The sequence below is a fragment of the Cetorhinus maximus genome, chromosome 26, assembly GCF_964194155.1.
Source record: "Cetorhinus maximus chromosome 26, sCetMax3.hap1.1, whole genome shotgun sequence".
Taxonomy (NCBI): Eukaryota; Metazoa; Chordata; class Chondrichthyes; order Lamniformes; family Cetorhinidae; genus Cetorhinus; species Cetorhinus maximus.
This window is the reverse complement of record NC_135904.1, coordinates 17,172,658-17,195,302: the sequence shown is the minus strand read 5'-3', so window position 1 is coordinate 17,195,302 and position 22,645 is coordinate 17,172,658. Positions and strand designations below refer to the sequence as shown.

General features: G+C 44.2%; 1 protein-coding gene across 2 annotated transcripts in view; it reads left to right on the top strand.

Moving 5' to 3' along the window:
• The window catches only part of myo5c (myosin VC), a 101,516-nt gene that overhangs the window by 18,320 nt on the left and 60,551 nt on the right, over positions 1 to 22,645 (top strand). For both annotated transcript variants that reach the window (XM_078530251.1, XM_078530250.1), the window contains exons 4-12: positions 51 to 195; positions 2,488 to 2,644; positions 4,386 to 4,529; positions 10,444 to 10,525; positions 10,716 to 10,823; positions 16,388 to 16,494; positions 18,704 to 18,969; positions 21,615 to 21,696; positions 21,867 to 22,007. In XM_078530251.1, coding sequence (XP_078386377.1) covers positions 51 to 195; positions 2,488 to 2,644; positions 4,386 to 4,529; positions 10,444 to 10,525; positions 10,716 to 10,823; positions 16,388 to 16,494; positions 18,704 to 18,969; positions 21,615 to 21,696; positions 21,867 to 22,007 — 1,232 coding nt within the window. The remainder of the gene's footprint in view (positions 1 to 50; positions 196 to 2,487; positions 2,645 to 4,385; positions 4,530 to 10,443; positions 10,526 to 10,715; positions 10,824 to 16,387; positions 16,495 to 18,703; positions 18,970 to 21,614; positions 21,697 to 21,866; positions 22,008 to 22,645) is intronic.

Sequence of the window (22,645 nt, the reverse complement as noted above, 5' to 3'; positions counted from 1 at the left end):
TTGTTTTAGATCATGATAACTGTTGGTGCTGATTTTTTTTTAAATTTTAGGTATTATTCTTGTGGCTATAAACCCATACAAAGAGATACCAATCTATGGAGATGCCATCATCCATGCCTACAGTGGGCAGAATATGGGCGATATGGATCCTCATATCTTTGCAGTGGCTGAAGAAGCTTACAAACAAATGGCCAGGTCAATTTTTCCAACCCATTGATTCAGCATAAGTGTAGGATACTTACCTGTGAGCAGTAGTTTCACATATAAATTTGTTGTATAGCATATATTCCATTAATATCATCTACATTTTGCTACCAAAAAGTGTAGTGATATTTAAATGAAAGCTCAGGTTATATGCAAGAAACAAGAATTAATTTGTAATACTACATCTCACCTTATACAGTCTCATTTTCCTGTGTCACGATACTTATTTTTTGGTACTTAGCTGCATTGTATTATGATATATACTTCTCCACCTTGGTAACAGGCTGTCTGCAGCCTGTGGTGTGGTTAATCACACCCTCCTCCTGCAGTGTCTCTCCTCTGCTGTCTCTAGCTGGGTGGGACTTTCCTCTTTTGGTTCCACTCTTATCAATCCAGTAGCAACCAGAGAATCTTGGGCAATAGCTGCCCCCCCCCACCCCCAAGCCCTGCACCATTGCCTCTGGAATCCCCTAAGGATCTATCGTTGACCCTATCCTATTTCTCAACTGCATGTTGCCGCTCAGTGTCATCATCAGAACGCAAAATGTCAGGTTCCGCTTGTATGCTGATTGCACCCAGCTCTACCTCACCACCAATTCTCCAACCCCTCCACTGCCTCTGTGTTGGCAGGCTGCTTGTCTGACATCCAGTCATGGATGAGCCTAGCTTTCCTGTAATGAAACATTCAGAAGACCAAAGCAGATCAAAGTGTCTTCAGCTGCAGCCACAAACTCTATTCCATAGCCGCCGATCCCATCGCTCTGCCTGGCCACTGTCTCAGGTTAACCAGTTTGTTTGGAGCGTTTGCTTCCTATTTGACTCTGGACTTAGCTTCTGGCTGCATATATCCTCTCCATCATAAAAAAGCTACTTCTACCTCCATAATATCAGCTGTTTCTGATCCTCCCTCAGTCCATCTGCTGCTGAAACCCTCATCCAAGCTCCTGTTACCTCCAGATTAACTATTCCAATGCTCTCCTGGCTGTTTCTCATCCTCCATAAACCCCTTCATCCAAAACTCTGCTGCCTTTATTGTAAGATGCTCTCATCATGTATACATAGGGTCAGGTTTTAGTTTAATCTAATTTGATTAAGATTTTTGATTTCTTTTTATTTTTAAAATGGCTTGTGGATTTATGCTGGCGCTAGAAATAGTGAAATGGTTAGACTTGTTCATTTCCAGGATTGCTTAAGTGTTGAACATGTCTGAATTCAATTTAATTAACCGTGCTGTTTAGCTTCTGCCAAACGTGACTGTTGACTTCTTTCTGTTGCCACATAGCGAATTGAAATAGAAGAAAATATTAAAAACTGTTACAGAAACAGGGAATAGTAGGGCCAAGATAATTAATTGTATGCTTAGATGGTTTAAAAAAAAGTTGGCATTGGCTATTTTACAGGGACTACTGCATTTATGGGGGGGGCTTATTCACAATGATTGTTAGCAGGATATAATGAATCATCTAGGATAGTGTGCATGACTAGAGGTCTATAAAATTCTTGACCTTTCTGTTAAAATTTGTAGAAAGTGTCAGGATCAAAAGGATTGATGAATATTGCATTTCTACCCAGGTGAAGAAAAGGGGATAATTTTGTTTATTTATCTATATGTCTGCTGCTTAAAGGTATTGCTACATTCCTGTATGTACTGTTCTTAAACGAGCATTAACCCATTTATTTGGTGCACCTGTATATAAGTAGTACAGACAGAAACTGTGAGAGGTTGTCAAGGATTTATGCATGAACTTCGCCAATCACAATTTTTACTCTAGCAAGTTGTTAGAGAGTAAGGTCTTTTTAAAATATTAATAAAACAAGTTTACATTTTTTTTGTAAAAACATATGCTATTTGCTAATTGCATGTAGGGAGTGCCTAGTATCTGTAGTTTGTTCCATCATATTCTGTGGAAACCATTTGATAATCTCATGCTAGGCCTATGGTACATAAGCAGTCCTGTGGTAAAAATGGTCTTACGTGATAAAGAAACCAACTATTGACTAAAATTTTATTGTGATGTAGTTCTTCAATCAAAAAACTTTGCTTATTATATGAAATTAGAATGAGGTCATTGCTAATTGTTAAGCTAATTGAAAATGGCATTAAATTATGCTGCTAATGCTACAATTTTGCCCATAGATTGTATTAGTTTTGTTCTTTAATTTGTTAATTTGTTCATCAAAAGATAATAGATGGTTTTATTTTTAGTTATATCTAAATTAGATTAAGGTGCATTAAAAAAAAACTGTTGCACAATGTCTTCTTCCTATGTCTCCTAATGTTAGGAAGAACAGAAACCAGTCTATTATTGTGAGTGGAGAGTCGGGTGCAGGGAAGACCGTATCTGCTCGATACGCTATGAGGTACTTTGCCACTGTTAGTAAGTCCAGCAGCAAGGCTTGTGTAGAAGATAAAGTCCTTGCATCAAACCCTATAACAGAGGTAAGAAGCAACAAAGCGGCCTCCAGTAGTTAAGAAAGGTAATACCTGGGAAAGTGCTCGGAAGAAATTATGAAGCATGAGACTTGAGTAACCGAACCATTCTCCCCATCCCACTCATTACAGCATTGGAATTGCACCATGCTATCTTTTTCATTTCCTTATATGGGACGTGGGCATCGTTGGCAAGGCCAGCATTTGTTGCCCATCCCTAATTGCCCTTGCTAGGCTTGCTAGGCCATTTCAGAGGGCAGTTAAGAGTCATTGCTATGGATCTGGAGTCACAACTAAGGTTGGCAGATTTCCTCCCCTAAAGGTCATTAGTGAACCAGATGAGTTCCCGACAATCAATGATCGTTTCATGGGCACCGTTACCGAGACTAGCTTTAACTTCTGTGTTTTGATTAATTGAATTTAAATTCCACCAGCTGCCAAGGTGGGATTTGAGCCATGTCCCCCAGAACATTAGCCTTGACCTCGATTACTTGCCCAGCGACATTACCATTATGCCGCTGCCTCCCCTATTGCCATTGATATGCACTAATCCAATATTTTGAAATGTTATTTTAGCTAACTTTTTATGCAATCAGGAGCTATTGGTGTTAGTTTCAATCGTCTGTATAATCTATGTGTCTGCTGCACAGTGTTAGTCAACCTTGGGACAAGTGATTATATTACTGGAGCAGGTTCCTCACATAGGGAAAGATATTCCCCCCCATTGGGGGGTGTTGGGCGGGGACGGGCGGGAACCCGATTGGCGCCCCCCCCCCAAATCGGGTGCGCGTTGCCATTTTATGTGGGTGGGCCAATTAAGGCAGTTTCCCGCATGCGCGCAAAAGAGCGCAGAAACCTCCCCGAGGCACGGAGGTGCCTCAGGGAGATCAGTTTAAGTTCCGGAATATTTAATAAGGGTGAAAAAAAATTTTAAGGACATGTCCCCTCATGTAAAACTGTCACATGAGCTGGGACATGTCCATTAACTTTTTCAAAAATTTTTATTTAAATAATAAACCCTTCATGAAACCTCATCCCGCCCTTAAGGTTCGACAGGCAGCATCCTTAACAACTTTAATTACCTTGTTAATGGCCTTAAAAGGCCATTGACAGTTTGGCGGGCGCGCAGCCGAACTGACAATCTAAATGACGAGCGTGGTGATGTCGAGATGCCCGTCTGACATCACCCCGCGTCATTTTACTCGTCGGCCAGCAGGCCCCGCCCCCATTCGCCGAAGGGAAAATTCTTCCCATAGCCTATGTTTAGGAAATATTACATAAAACTAGCTAAAATTAAGCATGGAGTTGATACTGGTAATGGATATTGGAAAAGATAAATATCCCTCAATATATATTATTGTAGCTAAATTACTTAAAAAGAAGCATACTGTCTACTTTTAATTCAAAGTAGCTTTTCCAGTTTGAAAATGTTTTTAATTATCCAGTATATAGTAAGCAATTTTTAATTATACGTTTTTGCATGATTTGAATTAACTGTAAACAACTTCAAATAGGGAACTATCATAAATGAAAATTGTTATATTGACATTCTTTAATTTGTAAATGTTGATGTCTTAATTCAAGCATTCCTTCAATGAAATGAAGAAATAAAGTTTCCACAAATCCAAATTCTCTTAAAACTTACACCACCAATGTTTTCCAATAGACATTTAATAGGTGGTTTGATTGCAGGGTCACCAAATGCATCTTCTGCCTCAGGATTGCTGTACCAATGTGTCTTTGTTTCCAGGCAATTGGAAATGCAAAGACAACACGAAATGACAATAGCAGCCGTTTTGGTAAATACACTGAGATCAGTTTTGATAGCCGGTATCGAATCATTGGTGCAAATATGAGAACATACCTGCTGGAAAAGTCAAGGGTGGTGTTTCAGGTAAGAATCACATCGGGTAAAGGGAAATATTGTGGTTCTAAAACATGTTCATGTGCGTAGCCTTCTCTGTTGTATTCTGTTAGATGCAATTACATTTGCCATCCTTTTTATTTCAACGATTCAACTATTGTTATTCATTCTGCACCACACCATACTTGTTTATATTCCACAAAATAATTCAGAATTAGTATATTGTTGAACTGGTAGTCACATGCACTTCCTCTAAGGGTTCATACACTTCTTCTAAGAATTGGCAGATCCCATTGTGAGCCGCAGTGACCACATCTGCAGCAAGTGTTGGTTGCTGGAGGAACTCTGGCTTAGAATTGATGAGCTGGAGTCCGAACTCCGGACGCTGCAGCACATCCGGGAGGGGGAGAGTTACCTGGGCGCTTTGTTTCAGGAGGCGGTCACACCCAGGAGATTAAGCACCTCAAATTCGGTCGGTGGTCAGGGTCAGCAGGGTGTGACTGCAAGTGAGGCAGGTAGAGGGATCCTGTGTTCAGGAACAGAGGAGCCTCAGCTCTTGACCTTGTCCAACAGGTACGAGGTACTTGCTCCCTGTGTGGATGAGGAACAGGGCTGTAGGGAGGATGAGCCAGCTGACCACGGCACCGTGGCACAGGAGGCCATTCGAGAGGGGGGAGCAAAAAGACAAGTGGTAGTTGTAGGGGATTCTATAATTAGGGGAATTGATAGCATCCTTTGTAAGCAGGATCGAGAGTCCCGCATAGTATGTTGCTTGCCCGGTGCCAGGGTGAGGGACATCTCTGACCGGCTTGAAAGGATATTGGAGAGGGAGGGGGAGGATCCAGTTGTTGTGGTCCACGTTGGGACAAATAACATAGGTAAGTCTAGGAAAGAGGACCTGTTTGGGGATTATCAGGAACTAGGAACTAAATTGAAGAACAGGTCCTCAAGAGTTATAATCTCCGGATTACTACCCGAGCCACGTGCAAATTGGCATAAAGACGTGAGAATAAGGGAAGTAAACACATGGCTAAAGGAGTGGTGCAGGAAAGAGGGGTTCCATTTCATGGGGCACTGGCATCAGTATTGGAACAGGAGGGATCTGTACCGTTGGGACGGTCTCCACCTGAACCGATCTGGGACCAATGTTCTAGCGAAAAGGGTAAATAGGGGTGGTCAACAGGACTTTAAACTAGAAAGTGGGGGGGAAGGGTAGGGTAAAACTCCAAGAAGTATGACTAATGGGAAACAAAGCAGCAGGTTAACATGTGGGGGGTGGATTCAACTTCATGGAAAATTATGAAAAAACTGAAAAGAAAGGAGAGTCCAGGAGAGGCTATTAAAGTCTTCAGAACACAAAATAGGACAGAGTGTTTGGAAAGGGCTAGGGATCTAACTTCAAACACATCAGATAAAGGGACGACAATGAGAAAGGGGAAGGGAAATACAGGACTGAAGGTGTTGTGTCTGAATGCACTCAGTATACGAAATAAGGTAAATGAGCTTGTGGCGCAGATTGAAATTGGCAGGTATGATGCAGACATGGCTGCAAGGGGATCAGGACTGGGAGCTAAATATCCAAGGATATACATCCTATCGAAAAGATAGGCAGGTTGGCAGAGGGAGTGGGGTTGCTTTGTTAGTAAGAAATGAAATCAAATCGATAGCAAGAAACGACGTAGGGTCAGATGATGTAGAATCTGGGTAGAGTTGAGGAACCGCAAAGGTGAAAAAAAGCCATAATGGGAGTTATGTCCAGGCCTCCAAACAGTAATCAGGATGTGGGGCACAAGATACACCAGGAGATAGAAAAGGCGTGTAAAAAAGGCAAGGTTACAGTGATCATGGGGGATTTCAATATGCAGGTAGACTGGGAAAATCAGGTTGGTAATTGATCCCAAGAAAAGGAATTTGTGGAATGTCTACGAGATGGCTTTTTGGAGCAGCTTGTGGTGGAGTTCCCACTAGGGAACAGGCAATTCTAGATTTAGTGATGTGTAATGAGGCATATTTGATAAGGGAGCTTAAGGTGAAGGAACCCTTAGGAGGAAGTGACCATAATATGATAGAATTTACCCTGCAATTTGAGAGGAAAAATCTGGAATCAGATGTAACGGTATTACAGTTGAATAAAGGCAACTACAGAGGTATGAGGGAGGAGCTGGCCAGAATTGACTGGGAGATGAGTCTAGCAGGAAAGACAGTGGAACAGCAATGGCAGGAGTTTCTGGGAGTAATTTGGGAGACACAGCAAAAATTCATCCCTAGGAAGAAGAAGCATACTAAAGGGAGGACGAGGCAACCATGGCTGACAAGGGAAATCAGGGACAGCATAAAAGCTAAAGAGAAAGCATGCTATTCGGCGAAGAGCAGTGGGAAGCCAGGGGATTGGGAAGCCTATAAAGACCAACAGATGACAACTAAAAAAGAAATAAGGAGGGAGAAGATTAAATATGAGGGTAAACTAACCAGTAATATTAGAGAAGATTGTAAGAGTTCTTTTAGATATATAAAGGGTAAGAGAGAGGCAAAAGTGGACATTGGGCCGCTGGAAAATGACGCTGGAGAAGTAGTAGTGGGGAACAAAGAAATGGCGGAGGAACTGAATAGGTACTTTGCGTCAGTCTTCACGGTGGAAGACACGAGTAACATCCCCAAAGTTCAAGAGAGTCGGGGGGGCAGAGGTGAGTATGGTGGCCATTACCAAGGAGAAGGTGCTAGGAAAACTGAAAGGTCTGAAGGTGGATAGATCACCTGGACCAAATGGATTACACCCCAGAGTTCTGAAGGAGATAGCTGAAGAGATAGTGGAGGCGTTAGTGGTGATCTTTCAGGAATCACTGGAGTCAGGGAGGGTCCTAGAGGACTGGAAAATCGCTAATGTAGCCCCCCTGTTTAAGAAAGGAGTGAGGCAAAAGATGGGAAATTACAGGCCGATTAGCCTGACCTCGGTCGTTGGTAAAATTTTAGAGTCCATTATTAAGGATGAGATTTCAGAATACTTGGAAGTGCATGGTAAAATAGGGCAAAGTCAGCATGGTTTCATCAAGGGGAGGTCATGCCTGACAAATCTGTTAGAATTCTTTGAGGAGGTAACGAGTAGGTCAGATGAAGGAGAGCCAATGGATGTTATCTACTTGGACTTCCAGAAGGCCTTTGACAAGGTGCCGCACAGGAGGCTGCTCAGTAAGATAAGAGCCCATGGTGTTAGAGGCAAGGTACTAGCATGGATAGAAGATTGGCTGTCTGGCAGGAGGCAGAGAGTGGGGATAAGGGGGTCCTTCTCAGGATGGCGGCCGGTGACTAGTGGAGTTCCGCAGGGGTCAGTGTTGGGACCACAACTTTTCACTTTATACATTAATGATCTAGATGAAGGAACTGAGGGCATTCTGGCTAAGTTTGCAGATGATACAAAGATAGGTGGAGGGACAGGTAGTATTGAGGAGGCGGGGAGGCTGCAGAAGGATTTGGACAGGTTAGGAGAATGGGCAAAGAAGTGGCAGATGGAATACAACGTGGGGAAGTATGAGGTCATGCACTTTGGTAGGAAGAATAGAGGCATAGACTATTTTCTAAATGGGGAGAGAATTCAGAAATCTGGAGTGCATAGGGACTTGGGAATCCTAGTCCAGGATTCTCTTAAGGTTAACTTGCAGGTTGAGTCGGTAGTTAGGAAGGCAAATGCAACGTTGGCATTTATTTTGAGAGGACTAGAATATAAAAGCAGGGATGTGCTGCTGAGGCTTTATAAGGCTCTGGTCAGACCACATTTAGAATATTGTGAGCAATTTTGGGCCCCGTATCTCAGGAAGGATGTGCTGGCCCTGGAGAGGGTCCAGAGGAGGTTCACGAGAATGAACCCAGGAATGAAAGGCTTAACATATGAGGAACGTTTGAGGACTCTGGGTCTATACTCGATGAAGTTTAGAAGGATGAGGGGCATCTGATTGAAACTTACAGAATACTGAAAGGCCTGGATAGAGTGGACGTGGGGAAGATGTTTCCAATAGTAGGAGAGACTAGGACCCGAGGGCACAGCCTCAGAGTAAAGGGAAGACCTTTTAGAAGAGAGATGAGGAGAAACTTCTTTAGCCTGAGAGTGGTGAATCTATGGAATTCATTGCCACAGAAGGCTGTGGAGGCCAGGTCATTGAGTGTATTTAAGACCGAGATAGATAGGTTCTTGATTGGTAAGTGGATCAAAGGTTACGGGGAGAAGGCGGGAGAATGGGGTTGAGAAACTTATCAGCCATGATCGAATGGTGGAGCAGACTCGATGGACCAAATGGCCTAATTTCTGCTCCTATGTCTTATGGTCTTAATTATTGGATGATCACTGGCCCAGTATTTGTGGTGGCAATGACTGCAAAACTGTGAGCCTTTTCCATCATTATGATCATCGTTACTGAAACTGACAGTAACTTCCAGAATCTGCACATGCTCAGGATAACACAGAAATCCAGCATTCACTGTTGGTGATTCTACACTTCCCTAGATGGTGCGCTCTTAAGCTTCCCAACCACTCACCAACACCCGCTCCCAACAGCAATCAATCAAAATCGATTGAATTGACAGGAACCTCCACTCGTGTGCTGCTAGTCTTGCATTAAAAACCCTTGAAAGCATTGCATCTTGCTGAATGATCTGTAACTGAGTTTTTAACAGTGCGCTAACATCATAATTAATGCTAAACACCCTCCCTAGCCTGCAAAGGTAATTTTATATTTGTGGAATATCAGATCATTCCATTATGTTTTTTAAAAAATCTACATATTTTAAAAAAGATGTGTTTTTTGAAACAGGTTTATCCTTTATTTTAGCTTCCACCTTAATCCAATCAGAATCATTTCGCTATCGGAAAATTTAAATTGGATGTGAAAGGTAGTGGGTGTTTTTAACTTGCTGTTTTGCAGCGTGGGAATACTTCAATGTGATTGGCTGCTTACCTCCCTGCTGACACCACTGCTGCTGCATGCCAAGAGGTTCCCTCGACTTGGTGCCAGATTAAAACTGCGCATGGGAAAGGGGAAAACTTGGCCACAGAAATTGCTAGATTTTCTTTGTGGGCAGTTTTATTCCAGGTCAGCAACAAGTGTCCTTGCTCCGCCATTGACCTCAGAATCCAAGCCATTATTTCCATGCCCACCCATCCCCACGCCTTAGTCAAGGACATTGAGGCAGATTCTAGTGACTCAGGTGATCGATTAGATAGATCAACTTTAAAACAAAATAGAATGAAGAAGGTTGCTTTCGAAAGTGAACTCAAATATTGCTGAAAAGGGGGACATGTTGCCAAAGCTTTTTTGCCCTGCACTCGTCAGGACAAATGCAAGAATGCCAAATTTCAAGCAATCACAACAATTTATATTACAGGAGAAAAGGGTGCTGATTGATTGATTGGCATTTTGACTCTGATTGACTGAGGCGTTGCCAAAGTCAAAGCAACAGGGAAATATAGGCTCAGATAATTCAAAAAAAAAAGTTCAAGACTTGAGCAGAGCACACTCCTTTTATTTTCAGGGAATGCAAAGTGAACTTTGCGTATAATGATTGGTTGATCAGGTGTTTGTGGTTTTGAGGTGTTGATGACAAAACCTCAACCCAGTAACAGATATAGTTTTAACTCATTTTTTTTCTAAAAGTATTAATTTATCTATGCTTATAATTAGTTGAACCATTCTACATCTAACAGAGCCAGCACACTGAGTGAGATAGGATGTTGAGGGAAGCTCCAACTAGATAACCTAATTTCTTCCACAGCTTTATATTTTAATGTTGTGCAGAATTGCTTGTTAGCCTTTGGTATCCTACTTCTTCACAAAGATCTTCTTTCAAGATTATTGTGAAATGTGGTCTTATGATATCTAATGTCAGTTCGTATCAGTGCACTAATTGTACTTGGCCCTATTGTCATTAGATTACGATATCTATTTAATAAATCTAGGCTGAAAACGAGAGAAATTACCATATATTCTACCAGCTTTGTGCATCCGCTGATCGACCTGAGTTCAAGCACCTGAAATTAGGTAGGCATGTTAATAGCTTTCTGTCTTGAAAAATCTGTATCATAGAAACTTTACTAGCGTGTATTCTACTGATGAGGAGTCTGTGTTCGAAGTTTTTAACCAGGCCAATTTCTGTGAAATAAGGTTTTTCTTGAAGTCAACAGCTGTCTTAAACTTTTTTTTATCATTTAATATTTTTAATTATTTATAGCTCCTGCGGAAAACTTTAGTTACGTGAACATGGGTGGAAATTCTGTCATTGACGGTGTTAATGACCGAATTGACTTCACTGAAACACGAGAAACGTTTTCACTGCTGGGTAAGTGATGATGATGGCCCACTTAGTAACTGTTCCAATTGGTCCCGATGCTCACAAACCGCAAAGGGTTCAGTTTTGGGTTAAGTGACCACAGCTGGAGTGTTGGTGGGGACGAGTCAGCATCTTAGAGCTACAAAAGTGAGAGTCAGTTCAGATTCCTGCTCCTGATCACTATCCGGAAGGAAAATATATATCTGGATATTGAGCGAGACTGGGTATCGAATTGGCACTAATGTGCCCCTCCTCCCTCCCCTCAGGGCTATTGAGAGAAAGCTGTCAAGGCTCACGACAAGAAGGAAAATAACCACTTGAGTGAACTGCCAAAATGCTGATAAGTTTGTGCAACAATATCCAAGGGAAAGAAGGGGAAAACGCAGAGATTTATGAATGGCTCATTGATGAATGAGTAAAGCATATTTGACGTTTTTCTGTGTCGTATTTCTAAGCAGACTGAAACTTAATGAGCCAATTTTAACCCTGCCCACTCTGGGAAACCAGTTGGGGAGGCTGGTAAATTGGTCCCTGCTCCAGTCCCGCTGCCTTACTTGTGGTTGTGAGACACCTGCTGGAAGACAAAGGGGTGAAACTTTAAGCAAATGCAGGTTCCAGTGACATATATTTTAACTGGAGATTTGGAGGGGGGGAAAGCCCTTGGGGCTTTTCTGCCAGGTCAATTTAGCGGCAAATGGGCATGAACCAGAAGAGACTAAATAAAAACAAATTGTGTATTTTTTTAAATAGCTCCCTTGCAGGGCAGGAGTGTTTCCTCCCGCTCCTGAGACTACGAGGACCTCGCATCCCCCCCTCCAGAATACTTACCTCCAGGTCCCCAGTACAGTCCTTCATCTTCCCGATATCCCGCACCTGCCTCCCAGCTAGCTCCAACGTCCCTCCAATTTGGGTGGGAGGCTGGCAGGGCCTAGGAGATGAGGCTGAAGTTATAATCTCCTCATGGCATGGAGGGTCAAGCAGTTTGCCACCCAATCTCAGCCCTCATTCATACAATTTCCAGTAGCTAGTTAAAATCTAGGCTTAAAAGTTATATACATTGCCATGGTTGTAGAACTGTTTTTGAACTAGGCAATTGTCACTGCTTTATTTTAAATCGGACCAGATCCCAAGATAAAAACAAAAAGCTAAAAGCTACTGCGGATGCTGGAAATCCAAAACAAAAACAGAATTACCTGGAAAAACTCAGCAGGTCTGGCAGCATCGGTGGAGAAGAAATCAGTCAACGTTTCGAGTCTTCATGACCCTTCGGCAGAACTGAAGCATAGTTAGGAGAAAGATGAAATATAAGCTGGTTTAAGGTAGGGGGGCGGGGGGAGAGAGAGAAGTTGAGGGTGTGGTGATTGTGGAGATAAGCAAGCAGTGATAGGATCATCACCAACACCTATCTGGAACCCTCCACCCCTGCTTGTCCCCCCGTCCCCACCCCATCTTCCAATCCCAGCCCCAGCCGCGTATTCACTATACCCCCTGACCTTCCCCTCTCCGATGCTGAACGTTCAGTGCTCAACAAAGGACTTAGTTTCATACCCTTACGCCCTCATCTCAATGAATTTCGGGCTCGGCATGATGCTGAACTCTTCTTCTGCCGTCTTCGTCTCCGTGCTCACTTCTTTGGGCAGGAGTCCTCTCCCCATTCAACGGATTCTTTTACCCACCTCCAATATTCTCCCTCCACCTGGACCCCTCCCTCTGGATTCTTACCTTCTCTTGATCTTTTCATTGAGAACTGTCGGCGTGACATTAGCCGTCTCAATTTCTCTGCTCCTCTCACCCATTCCAATCTGTCTCTCTCTGAACTCACTGCACTCCGTTCTCTCAGGTCCAACCCCAACATTGTCATCAAACCCGCTGACAAGGGTGGTACTGTTGTTGTCTGGTGCATTGACCTCTACCTCGCGGAGGCCGAGCGTCAACTCGCAGACACTTCCTCCTACCTCTCCCTGGACCATGACCCTACCACTAAACATCAAGCCATTGTTTCCAGGACTGTCACTGACCTCATCTCCTCTGGAGATCTTCCTCCCACAGCTTCCAACCTGATAGTCACCCCACCTCGGACGGCCTGCTTCTACCTCCTACCCAAAATCCACAAACAGAACTGTCCTGGCAGGCCGATCATGTCAGCCTGTTCCTGCTCCACGGTACTCATTTCTCGTTATCTTGACTCCCTTCTCTCTCCCCTTGTCCAGTCCCTTCCCACCTACATCCGTGATTCCTCTGACACCTTACGTCACATCAACAATTTCCAGTTCCCTGGCCCCAACCGCTTCCTCTTCACCATGGATGTCCAATCCCTCTACACCTCCATCCCCCACCAGGATGGTCTGAGGGCCCTTAGCTTCTTCCTTGAACAGAGGCCCCAACAATCCCCATCCACCACTACTCTCCTCCGTCTGGCTGAACTTGTTCTCACACTGAACAATTTCTCCTTTAACTCCTCTCACTTCCTCCAAATAAAAGGTGTGGCTATGGGTACCCGCATGGGCCCCAGCTATGCCTGTGTCTTTATGGGGTATGTGGAACATTCCTTGTTCCAGTCCTACTCCGGCCCCCTCCCACAACTCTTTCTCCGGTACATCGATGATTACTTCGGTGCTGCTTCATGCTCTCGTCGGGACCTGGAAAAATTTATTAATTTTGCTTCCAATCTCCACCCCTCCATCATTTTCACATGGTCCATCTCTGACACTTCTCTTCCCTTCCTTGACCTCTCTGTCTCAATTTTTGATGATAGACTGTCCACCAATATCCATTACAAGCCTACCGACTCCCACAGCTACCTCGACTACAGCTCCTCACACCCCGCTTCCTGTAAAGACTCCATCCCATTCTCTCAGTTCCTTCGCCTCCGTCGCATCTGTTCTGATGACACTACCTTCAAAAACAGCTCCTCTGACATGTCCTCCTTCTTCCTTAACTGAGGTTTTCCACCCACGGTCGTTGACAGGGCCCTCAACCGTGTCCGGCCCATATCCCGCGCATCCTCCCTCACGCCTTCTCCTCCTTCCCAGAAACATGATAGGGTCCCCCTTGTCCTCACTTATCACCCCACCAGCCTCCGCATTCAAAGGATCATCCTCCTCCATTTCCGCCAACTCCAGCATGATGCCACCACCAAACACATCTTCCCTTCACCCCCCCTGACGGCATTCCGTAGGGATCTTTCCCTCCGTGACACCCTGGTCCACTCCTCCATCACCCCCTACTCCTCAACCCCCACCTACGGCACCTCCCCGTGCCCACGCAGAAGATGCAACACCTGCCCCTTCACTTCCTCTCTCCTCACCATCCAAGGGCCCAAACACTCCTTTCAAGTGAAGCAGCATTTCACTTGCATTTCCCCTAACTTAGTCTACTGCATTCGTTGCTCCCCATGCGGTCTCCTCTACATTGGAGAGACCAAACGCAAACTGGGCGACCACTTTGCAGAACACCTGCGGTCCGTCCGCAAGAATGACCCAAACCTCCCTGTCACTTGCCATTTTAACACTCCACCCTGTTCTCTTGCCCACATGTCTGTCCTTGGCTTGCTGCATTGTTCCAGTGAAGCCCAACGCAAACTGGAGGAACAGCACCTCATCTTCCGACTAGGCACTTTACAGCCTTCCGGGCTGAATATTGAATTCAACAACTTTAGATCTTAAACTCCCTCCCCCATCCCCACCCCCTTTCCATTTCTTCCCCCTCCCTTTTGTTTTTTCCAATAATTTATATAGATTTTTCTTTTCCCACCTATTTCCATTATTTTTAAATCTATACCTGTAATGCCCTGTCAGTCTTTCCACCCCACCCCCACTAGAGCTGTACCTTGAGTGTCCTGTCTTCCATTCTTAATTAGCACCTTTCTTAGACAATATCACCACCTTCAACACCTCTTTGATCCTTTTGTCTGTAACATCTTTTGATTGTCTGCTCCTATCACTGCTTGCTTATCTCCACAATCACCACACCCTCAACTTCTCTCTCCCCCCCGCCCCCCCACCTTAAACCAGCTTATATTTCACCCCTCTCCTAACTATACTTCAGTTCTGCCGAAGGGTCATGAAGACTCGAAACGTTGACTGATTTCTTCTCCACCGATGCTGCCAGACCTGCTGAGTTTTTCCAGGTAATTCTGTTTCAGATCCCAAGGTAATCTTCTTTCAAATGATCGGTTTGCACCACATTTGCAACAGGAAAGCTTGCCACTAAATCTAAATTCGGGTGCTTTGATGCATGAATCACAATGCAATATATTTAAGTAGTATCTTTCCTACCCCCTCTTTCTATTTTGGTAGATTACCATTGTTATTAAATGAAATGTTACATGTTACGAGTGATTGCATGTTTCAAGAAGCCTTTATTGTTCCTTTGCACTCATTACCGTAGCAACAACAATTATACAGAGGAATTAATCTACTAGTGTTCCAGTTTTAAGCACTTGGTAGAAAATAGTGCCGAGAATTGACAATCTCCGATTGATAAATGGGAATGCAAATCAAAGAAAGAAAGAGGAAGTTGCATTTTTATATAGCGCCTCTCTCGACCTCCAGGTGTCCCAAAGGATTTTATAGCCTGTAAGGCACTTTTTTGAAGTATAGTCACTCTGTTAAAGAACCACGTAGAGTTCCGTCTGCCTAATTTGTAGCACTCTCAATTCTTCAGCCACTTCTTTTAATTGTGAGCACCACAGATCCGATATGCTGCTGCATGGACCTCCCTGCCAAACTCTCTGAGTAAATTCAATTGAGTTAGACTCCTCTCTTGTGATTTTTGGGTCTACCATATAACAGACAGTTTTTCTGTATTGCTGCAAATATGTTTGTCCTGCACATGTTGTAGAACCCTCTTAATTTAAAGGAAAGATACAAATATATAGTACAAGACACAAAGAAGAGGCAATTCAAAAAATAATGGTTGGGTGATTGTTGCATTCCAGGAAGTCAATTGGTGAAGGATGATACTGGAGTCAATCTTTACTCAGTCTTAGATTTATTTACAGAGTGAAACATTACAAGTATAAACCACCTAACTCAACCAAACCAGAGTTTCAATAAGTTTGTATGTGCTCAGTAAAATCCCAATTAATGCCCTCCATCTGCATATAAATAAACACTCGATATACAATTAAGAGTGATATCCAACTCAGAATTTAAAATCTGCGAAGGTATTTTCATCCAATTACCATACATATCAATATAAAAATGGGAATCTTGACCTGGTTAGTATTTCTAGTGAATGAGTAAGGACACTTGTTTGAACACAGCAATGAAAAGAGAGAATAAAATTTAAACTGAAGTTAGGGAATAAACGACTGACTCTACGATACTTCATAATTAGCAATCAATAGTGGAACACAAAGTTTAAAAGACAGACTGGACTGAAGTTTGAAATGTTTCAGCCTGCAGTCGATAATAGGTGCTGTATGGAACATATCTTTAAATGACAATTTTCCTTATTCCTTGTTAAGATTTATTTTCTGTGACTTGTACACATTTCTTCATGCGGCTAATTTTGGATTTCTTCAGTCAATAATTGTGATCCTCTAATCTTTAACTAAACCTGTGTTGCAGGCTTGAAGGAAGACTTTCAGATGGATATCTTCAAAGTGTTGGCAGGGATTCTGCATTTAGGAAATGTGGGAATAAGAGCTGTGGGCGATGATAAATCTTCAGTCAAAGTAAGTTGCAGCTCCCAAATCTTCAGCCTGTTGTGATGCTTTGCAATTCAGTAACAGACTATAATTTGGAGCAATCATTACATTGATGGGCCATTGTTAATTTTATTTTCAGTGTATTCATTCATATCAGGAGCTTCTGATATGCAAAGAATAATCAATCATTCTCAGTTAAGATTTTTTTTTAAGAAAGTCCTTTGACTCCGTGTTTGATTGTATTCACTGGGCCAAATCTTCCTCTCTTCGGATCGTTGAAGATCAGTTGAACAATTGAAAATGTGGAAGTCCTGATGGCCGGACCTTTGTGGGAATTGCCTGGCAAGTTTCAACTTCCGATGGGCAATTCCCCTGCTCCCAAGGACCCCCTGTGAATGTCTCCAACTCTCCGTTAGAGTCAGAGACTTTGGGCAGTTCTGCAGTACTTAAGCTGGATTGTTACCCAGAAAATATTAGACAGATTAAAATCTTGTCTAACATCTGGGTAATCTGGGTAACTGCACAACTGACCCACCCAATCACCACCAACACTGCCCCCCTGCCGACTACACACCCAACCCGACTACCCTCCCCCCGAATTGACTATCCCCCGACCCCCTGAACCAACTACCCACTCCTGACTCCCTCTGACTCTCTGACTACTGCTCCTACCACCTGACCATCCCCCCCCCCAACTTGATAACCAACCCAACTCAACTACCCCGCTGAACTGACTGCCCCTCCCGACCACCTGACTGCCCTCCCAACCCGATCCGACTCAACTACCCTACCAACCCAACCCAACTACCCACGCACCCATCTATCCCTACCCACAGGCCCACCCTACCCCCTCACCCACTTATCCATCTCACCCACCTAGCCATTCACCCACCTCTCCCTCTACTACCTAACCCTTGAGCCCCTACTCTCTGACCACCTACCCTCTTACCCCCTAACTTATCCACCTCACCCACTTACTCACCTCGCCCGCTCACCCATTAACTCATCCATTCACTAACATTCAAACTGGACCTTTGAACTTACCATATGGCAGCTGATGCTGTAAAAAGGGGGCGTGTTCTGTCTTTCTCCAACTCTACTCTGCTTCGCTGGAGTTGCCCGAGTGTGAAAGCCAGGGTTGGAAGACCCCGATAGAAACGCTCAGCAGCGCCAAGTCGGGGGAATTTAAGAGCTCAGCATTGACCCAACAATCATTACCGCTGCTCCAAAGATCTGGGCCACTCTGGTTCTGTCCTTAAGAAGAAAGTTTTAACAGAGAATACATTAACAAACAGCCGGCTGAGAAGACGAAAGAGGAGAAGGTAAGGAGAAAGAGATTTAGTAAAATGTTCGCCAAATAAGGGAACTGAGAGAATAAGAGAGACTGACTGGAGGAGCTGGGATTGTTCACCATTGAGCAAAGAGGGGAGATTTAATAGAGATGTTCAAAATAAATGTGGGGTTTTGATTGAGTAGATTTACGGAGAAAATGTTTCCACTGGCAAGAGAATTGGTTATCAAAGGACACAGATTTAAAATAATTAGCAAAAATGCCAAGTGGCACTAGAATTTTTTTTTAACTAACAAATTATGAAACCTGGAAAAACTCAGCAGGTCTGGCAGCATCGGCGGAGAAGAATAAAGTTGACGTTTCAAGTCCGAAAGGTCATGAGGACTCGAAATGTCAACTTTATTCTTCTCCGCCGATGCTGCCAGTCCTGCTGAGTTTTTCCAGGTAATTCTGTTTTTGTTTTGGATTTCCAGCATCCGCAGTTTTTTGTTTTTATCTAAATTATGAAACCTACTGTCTGAAAGTGTGGTGGAAGCAGATTCAGTGGCCACTTTCAAAAATGAATTGGACATATACATAAACAGGAAAAAAATTGCAGGGCAAAGGGAAAAGCGTGGGTCAGTGGGACTATGTGGCATGATTGGCCAAGTGGCCTCCTTTAACAATTCCGGTAACAACTTGTGCTAAGTCATTAAGTGGCTGTCGACATGAAATCTTTACACAATAACGTTTCAATTAATTGTCAAAGAATTCCTAAGGACAGAACCAGAGTGGCCCAGATCTTCGGAGCAGCGGGAATGATTGTTGGATTGCTGAGCTCTTCAATTCCCCTGACTCAGCGCCGCTGAGCGTTTCTATCGGGGTCTTCCAACCCTGGCACACACAGTTTTAAGAATTGAACCTGTCATAGTCCTCATTACTATTTATGATTTTCTTTTAAAACAGCACAATGATAATCATCTGAAAGTATTTTCCGAACTCCTGGAGATAAAGCTGGAGGAGATGGCTCATGGGCTGTGCCACAGAAAAATTGCGACTACCTCAGACACGGTGATCAAACCCATGACCAAGGTTCAGGCCATCAATGCCAGAGATGCTTTGGCGAAACACATCTACGCCCATCTGTTCAGCTGCATTGTGGACCACATTAACAAGGCTCTACAGTTTTCTGGCAAGAAGCACACATTCATCGGTGTTCTGGACATTTATGGGTAATGAAAATATCAAATAATGCCCTATTCATTTTGCAGGAAAATGTTAGCACTGGCCCTGGGAGCTTTAACTATCTGTTCAGCCAATGTTATGAAGTCTGAAATTTGGCTTAAATTTAAAGGCCAGAGCTTTATGCCCCGCAGGTGGGCACACGCCCGACCCGTCCTGCCACGAAATAGTGCGAGATGACGCCAGGCGAGCTTCCCGACATCATCGTGCACCCGTGCGATATCTCGCTCGGCGGGCGCGCGCGGCTGTCAGAAGCGCGCCGCCAACAATTGAACAGGCAATTAAGCTCACTAAGTAGGCAATTGAAAGCAATTTTTCATGGCCCGTCCAGTTTTATGGCTGGCGGACAGGCCAATCGGCCAGGCGGCCTTTACATTTTACATCCAGGGTGGAATGAAATCTCCGTGATTGTGCTGCATGGACATATTTTGCAGCATTTTTGTTGTTTTGTTTGTTCTGTGGGGGTCTGTAGCTCCCTGGGGCAGCTGTCTGCCTTCAGGGAGCTCAGTGGAACCGCTGACCAGCACCCGCAGTGACATTGGCGCCTGCTCTCTTCCCACCCCCACCGGCAGTGCTGAGCCTTTCTCAACGCGCATTTCACCCTGGCTGGCTGTTAATTGGCCAGACCGCGTGAAATCGTGGTCGGGGGGCCGATCATAGTCGGGGGTCGTTTCCCGTCCACTCCGGGGCCCGCTAATCCTGTGTGCCTAACGAGCGAAAAGTTCAAGCCAAAGTGTTCACAGACAAGTGAAAACTGCATTTCCTTATTATCTTTATGGGTAAAGAAATACTGTGAAGTTAAAAGCTCAACTCTACACATTGGGGTTCACTTTGACGCTTGGGTGGCTAATTGATGGAATGGCAGGCCTCTCGCTCTGAGTGAAGAGGCGGCCCTGATTTTGAGGTCCAGTTTCATTCACATTGGGCCAGTGAATTGCAGAGTGCCAAACAGACAACCCAATGCATTTTACTGGATTGAAGCCAATCAATCTTTGGCCACTTTGACCTAATTCTGCCTTCATCCAAAGTTGACATAACTGGACTTCTCAGCAGGAGTTCGTTGACCTACTGCTCAAACTACAATTGAAAAGGTGGAATTCAGTTCTGGATTGGGGCAATTGTACACTTTTTTTTTGTACAACCCACAAATCAATTGAGTTTACTGTGTCTTAACTCAAAACAAGTTCCGTTTCCCTATCACCCCTGTGCTCACTGACCTATATTGGCTCCCAGGCAAACAACGTCTTGACTTAATAATCCTCATCCTTATTTTTAAAACCCTCCAAGGCCTCACCACTCCCTATGTCTGTAATCTCCTCTAGCCCCATAACCCTCTGAGATATCTTGCTTCTTCTAATTCTGGTCTCTTGTGCAGTCCCAATTTTAATCACTCCACCATTTGGTGGCCACATCTTAAGTAACCTAGGCCCCAAGCTTTGGAGTTTCCTCTCTCCACCTCTCTAACTCGCTTTCCTCCTTATTACACTCCTTAAAACCTATCACTTTGACCATCATCTGACCTGATATGTCCTTATATGGCTCGATGTCTTGTGTGTCATTCCATGAAGTACCTTGAGATGTTTCATTACGTTAAAGGTGATATATATTTATAAGTTGTTGTAGTGGCTTGGCACTCTTCTGTGCTTTCTGAGTCCCCACTCAGGATTGCATGTCAATGGCCCAGGAAGTTCAAACTTCCAATGGTCAATTGCCCTGCGTGGGAACCATATGAACCCCTGATTTCAATTGCAAACTTCGTATAGTTCTGACTGTCTTATAGCAATTGTTACCCAGAAAATGGTAGAAAAATTAAAACTACTTCTAACTTCTGGGTAACTATAGCACTGACTCCACCCCAATACCCACAGGACCCCCTGGCTACACCCCCAACCCCTGATCCAAATGCACGTGCACCCCCCTCCCCTCAACTACCCTTGCAACCCCCCCCCAGAAACCCCTGGCTACCCCCCCGCCCCATGCTGTCCTCCCCACCCTTCCCGACTGCCCTCCCCACCCCTCCGAATAACCCCCACCAACCCCCCCCGACTGCCCTCCCCACCCCTCTCAACTGCCTTCCCAAGCCTCAACTGCCCTCACCAACCAACACCCTCCCCACAACCTGATCCTCCCCACTACTGACCACATGACGCCCCCACTGATCACCCTGTCCCACTGACCATCCGAACCCCCCCCCTTTGACCACCCCCCTCTACTGATCAAACCCCCGACCCCCACCTAACCCTCCCCTGACCCACCCTACACCCCCGCCGACCCTATCCACTTACTTTATACTTCTCCCTGGCTTGTCAAAGTGACTGGGACCTTAAACTTACCTGCTGCACAGCAGCTAGTGCCATAAAGAAGGCGGTGGGAGGGAGCGTGTCTTCCTTACTTCCAACTCAGCTGCCCTTGACACATGGCCTTGGGAACCCAGTGCACAGCACCTTTCCCACCCAGCCTGAGTCGGAAGGTTGGGCAGTAAAGCTCGGGCTGAATCCCAGGGTAAGTAACTAGGAGCAGAGAGGCAACCCGACTGTGATTGTCGCTCCACGGAAGGTACAGCCCACTATGTATCCCTTTCTTCCTGGATAACTTTACAAAATGCAAGCAAAATCATTATTTTGTATTCATTTAGGTTTGAAACCTTTGACGTGAATAGTTTTGAACAGTTCTGTATAAATTATGCAAATGAGAAACTGCAACAACAATTTAACTTGGTAAGTATTTAATTAGCATGCTGCCATTTTAATTCTATTACCTGTTCATCACTTTGATTATTATTTTATCCAACTCCGTGGAATGAAAGCTATAAAATATCTGAACTTGATCATTATCTGTAATGAAAAAAAATTGCAAATTGAACATTTTAGATATAAAATTTCTCCAGCATGTGTTTAAACTGGAACAAGATGAATACATGAAGGAAGACATTCCATGGGCATTGATAGAATTCAACGACAACCAACCTTGCATTGATTTGATAGAAGCTAAGATGGGCATACTGGAGCTATTGGATGAGGAGTGCCTGGTAAGAATGAAATGGTTAAATAATTGCCAGCTGTTTATGAGCATTTCGGTCAAAGGAATCCTTTAGCATGCAATGAGTGATACACCCGGGAATTCAGACTTAGGAGATCTGATCACAAACACAATAGACCATTGTGGTCACTGGATCCCAAGTCAGATGGTGAAGTATGGAACTAGACAGAAACCCTTTTCTTGAGAGTTTGTAATGCGGCATTACATATATCTGCCTCCCACCTACTAACCCAGTGTCCCAGCGGTCTCTCTTTATATGTGCTCTAAGTACTTAATTAAATAATGCCCTTCACCTGAGTATTTTAACAATATAATCCACATGCCATTAACACATTGCAACATTTATTTGGCTTTCTATTCTGTTACTCTTCTGTTTTTATTGAAATCAAGGACAGGATTTTGCCCTTTTGTGTCCAGACCCTATCAGGGTCAAACAGGGGTCACAATCCTGGACTATGGGGAGAACAGTCACCTAGCGGTGATTTTTCTCAAATTGGCTGACTAGTGGTCAGAGGGTAGGCCAATTGGAGGCATTCCGGCTCAGGAGAAGCAACAGGCTATCTTTTCAGGTAAGTGAGAGAGAGAGGGCCGCTCCAGGAAACTAACCTGGGGGCAGGATGCCGACGG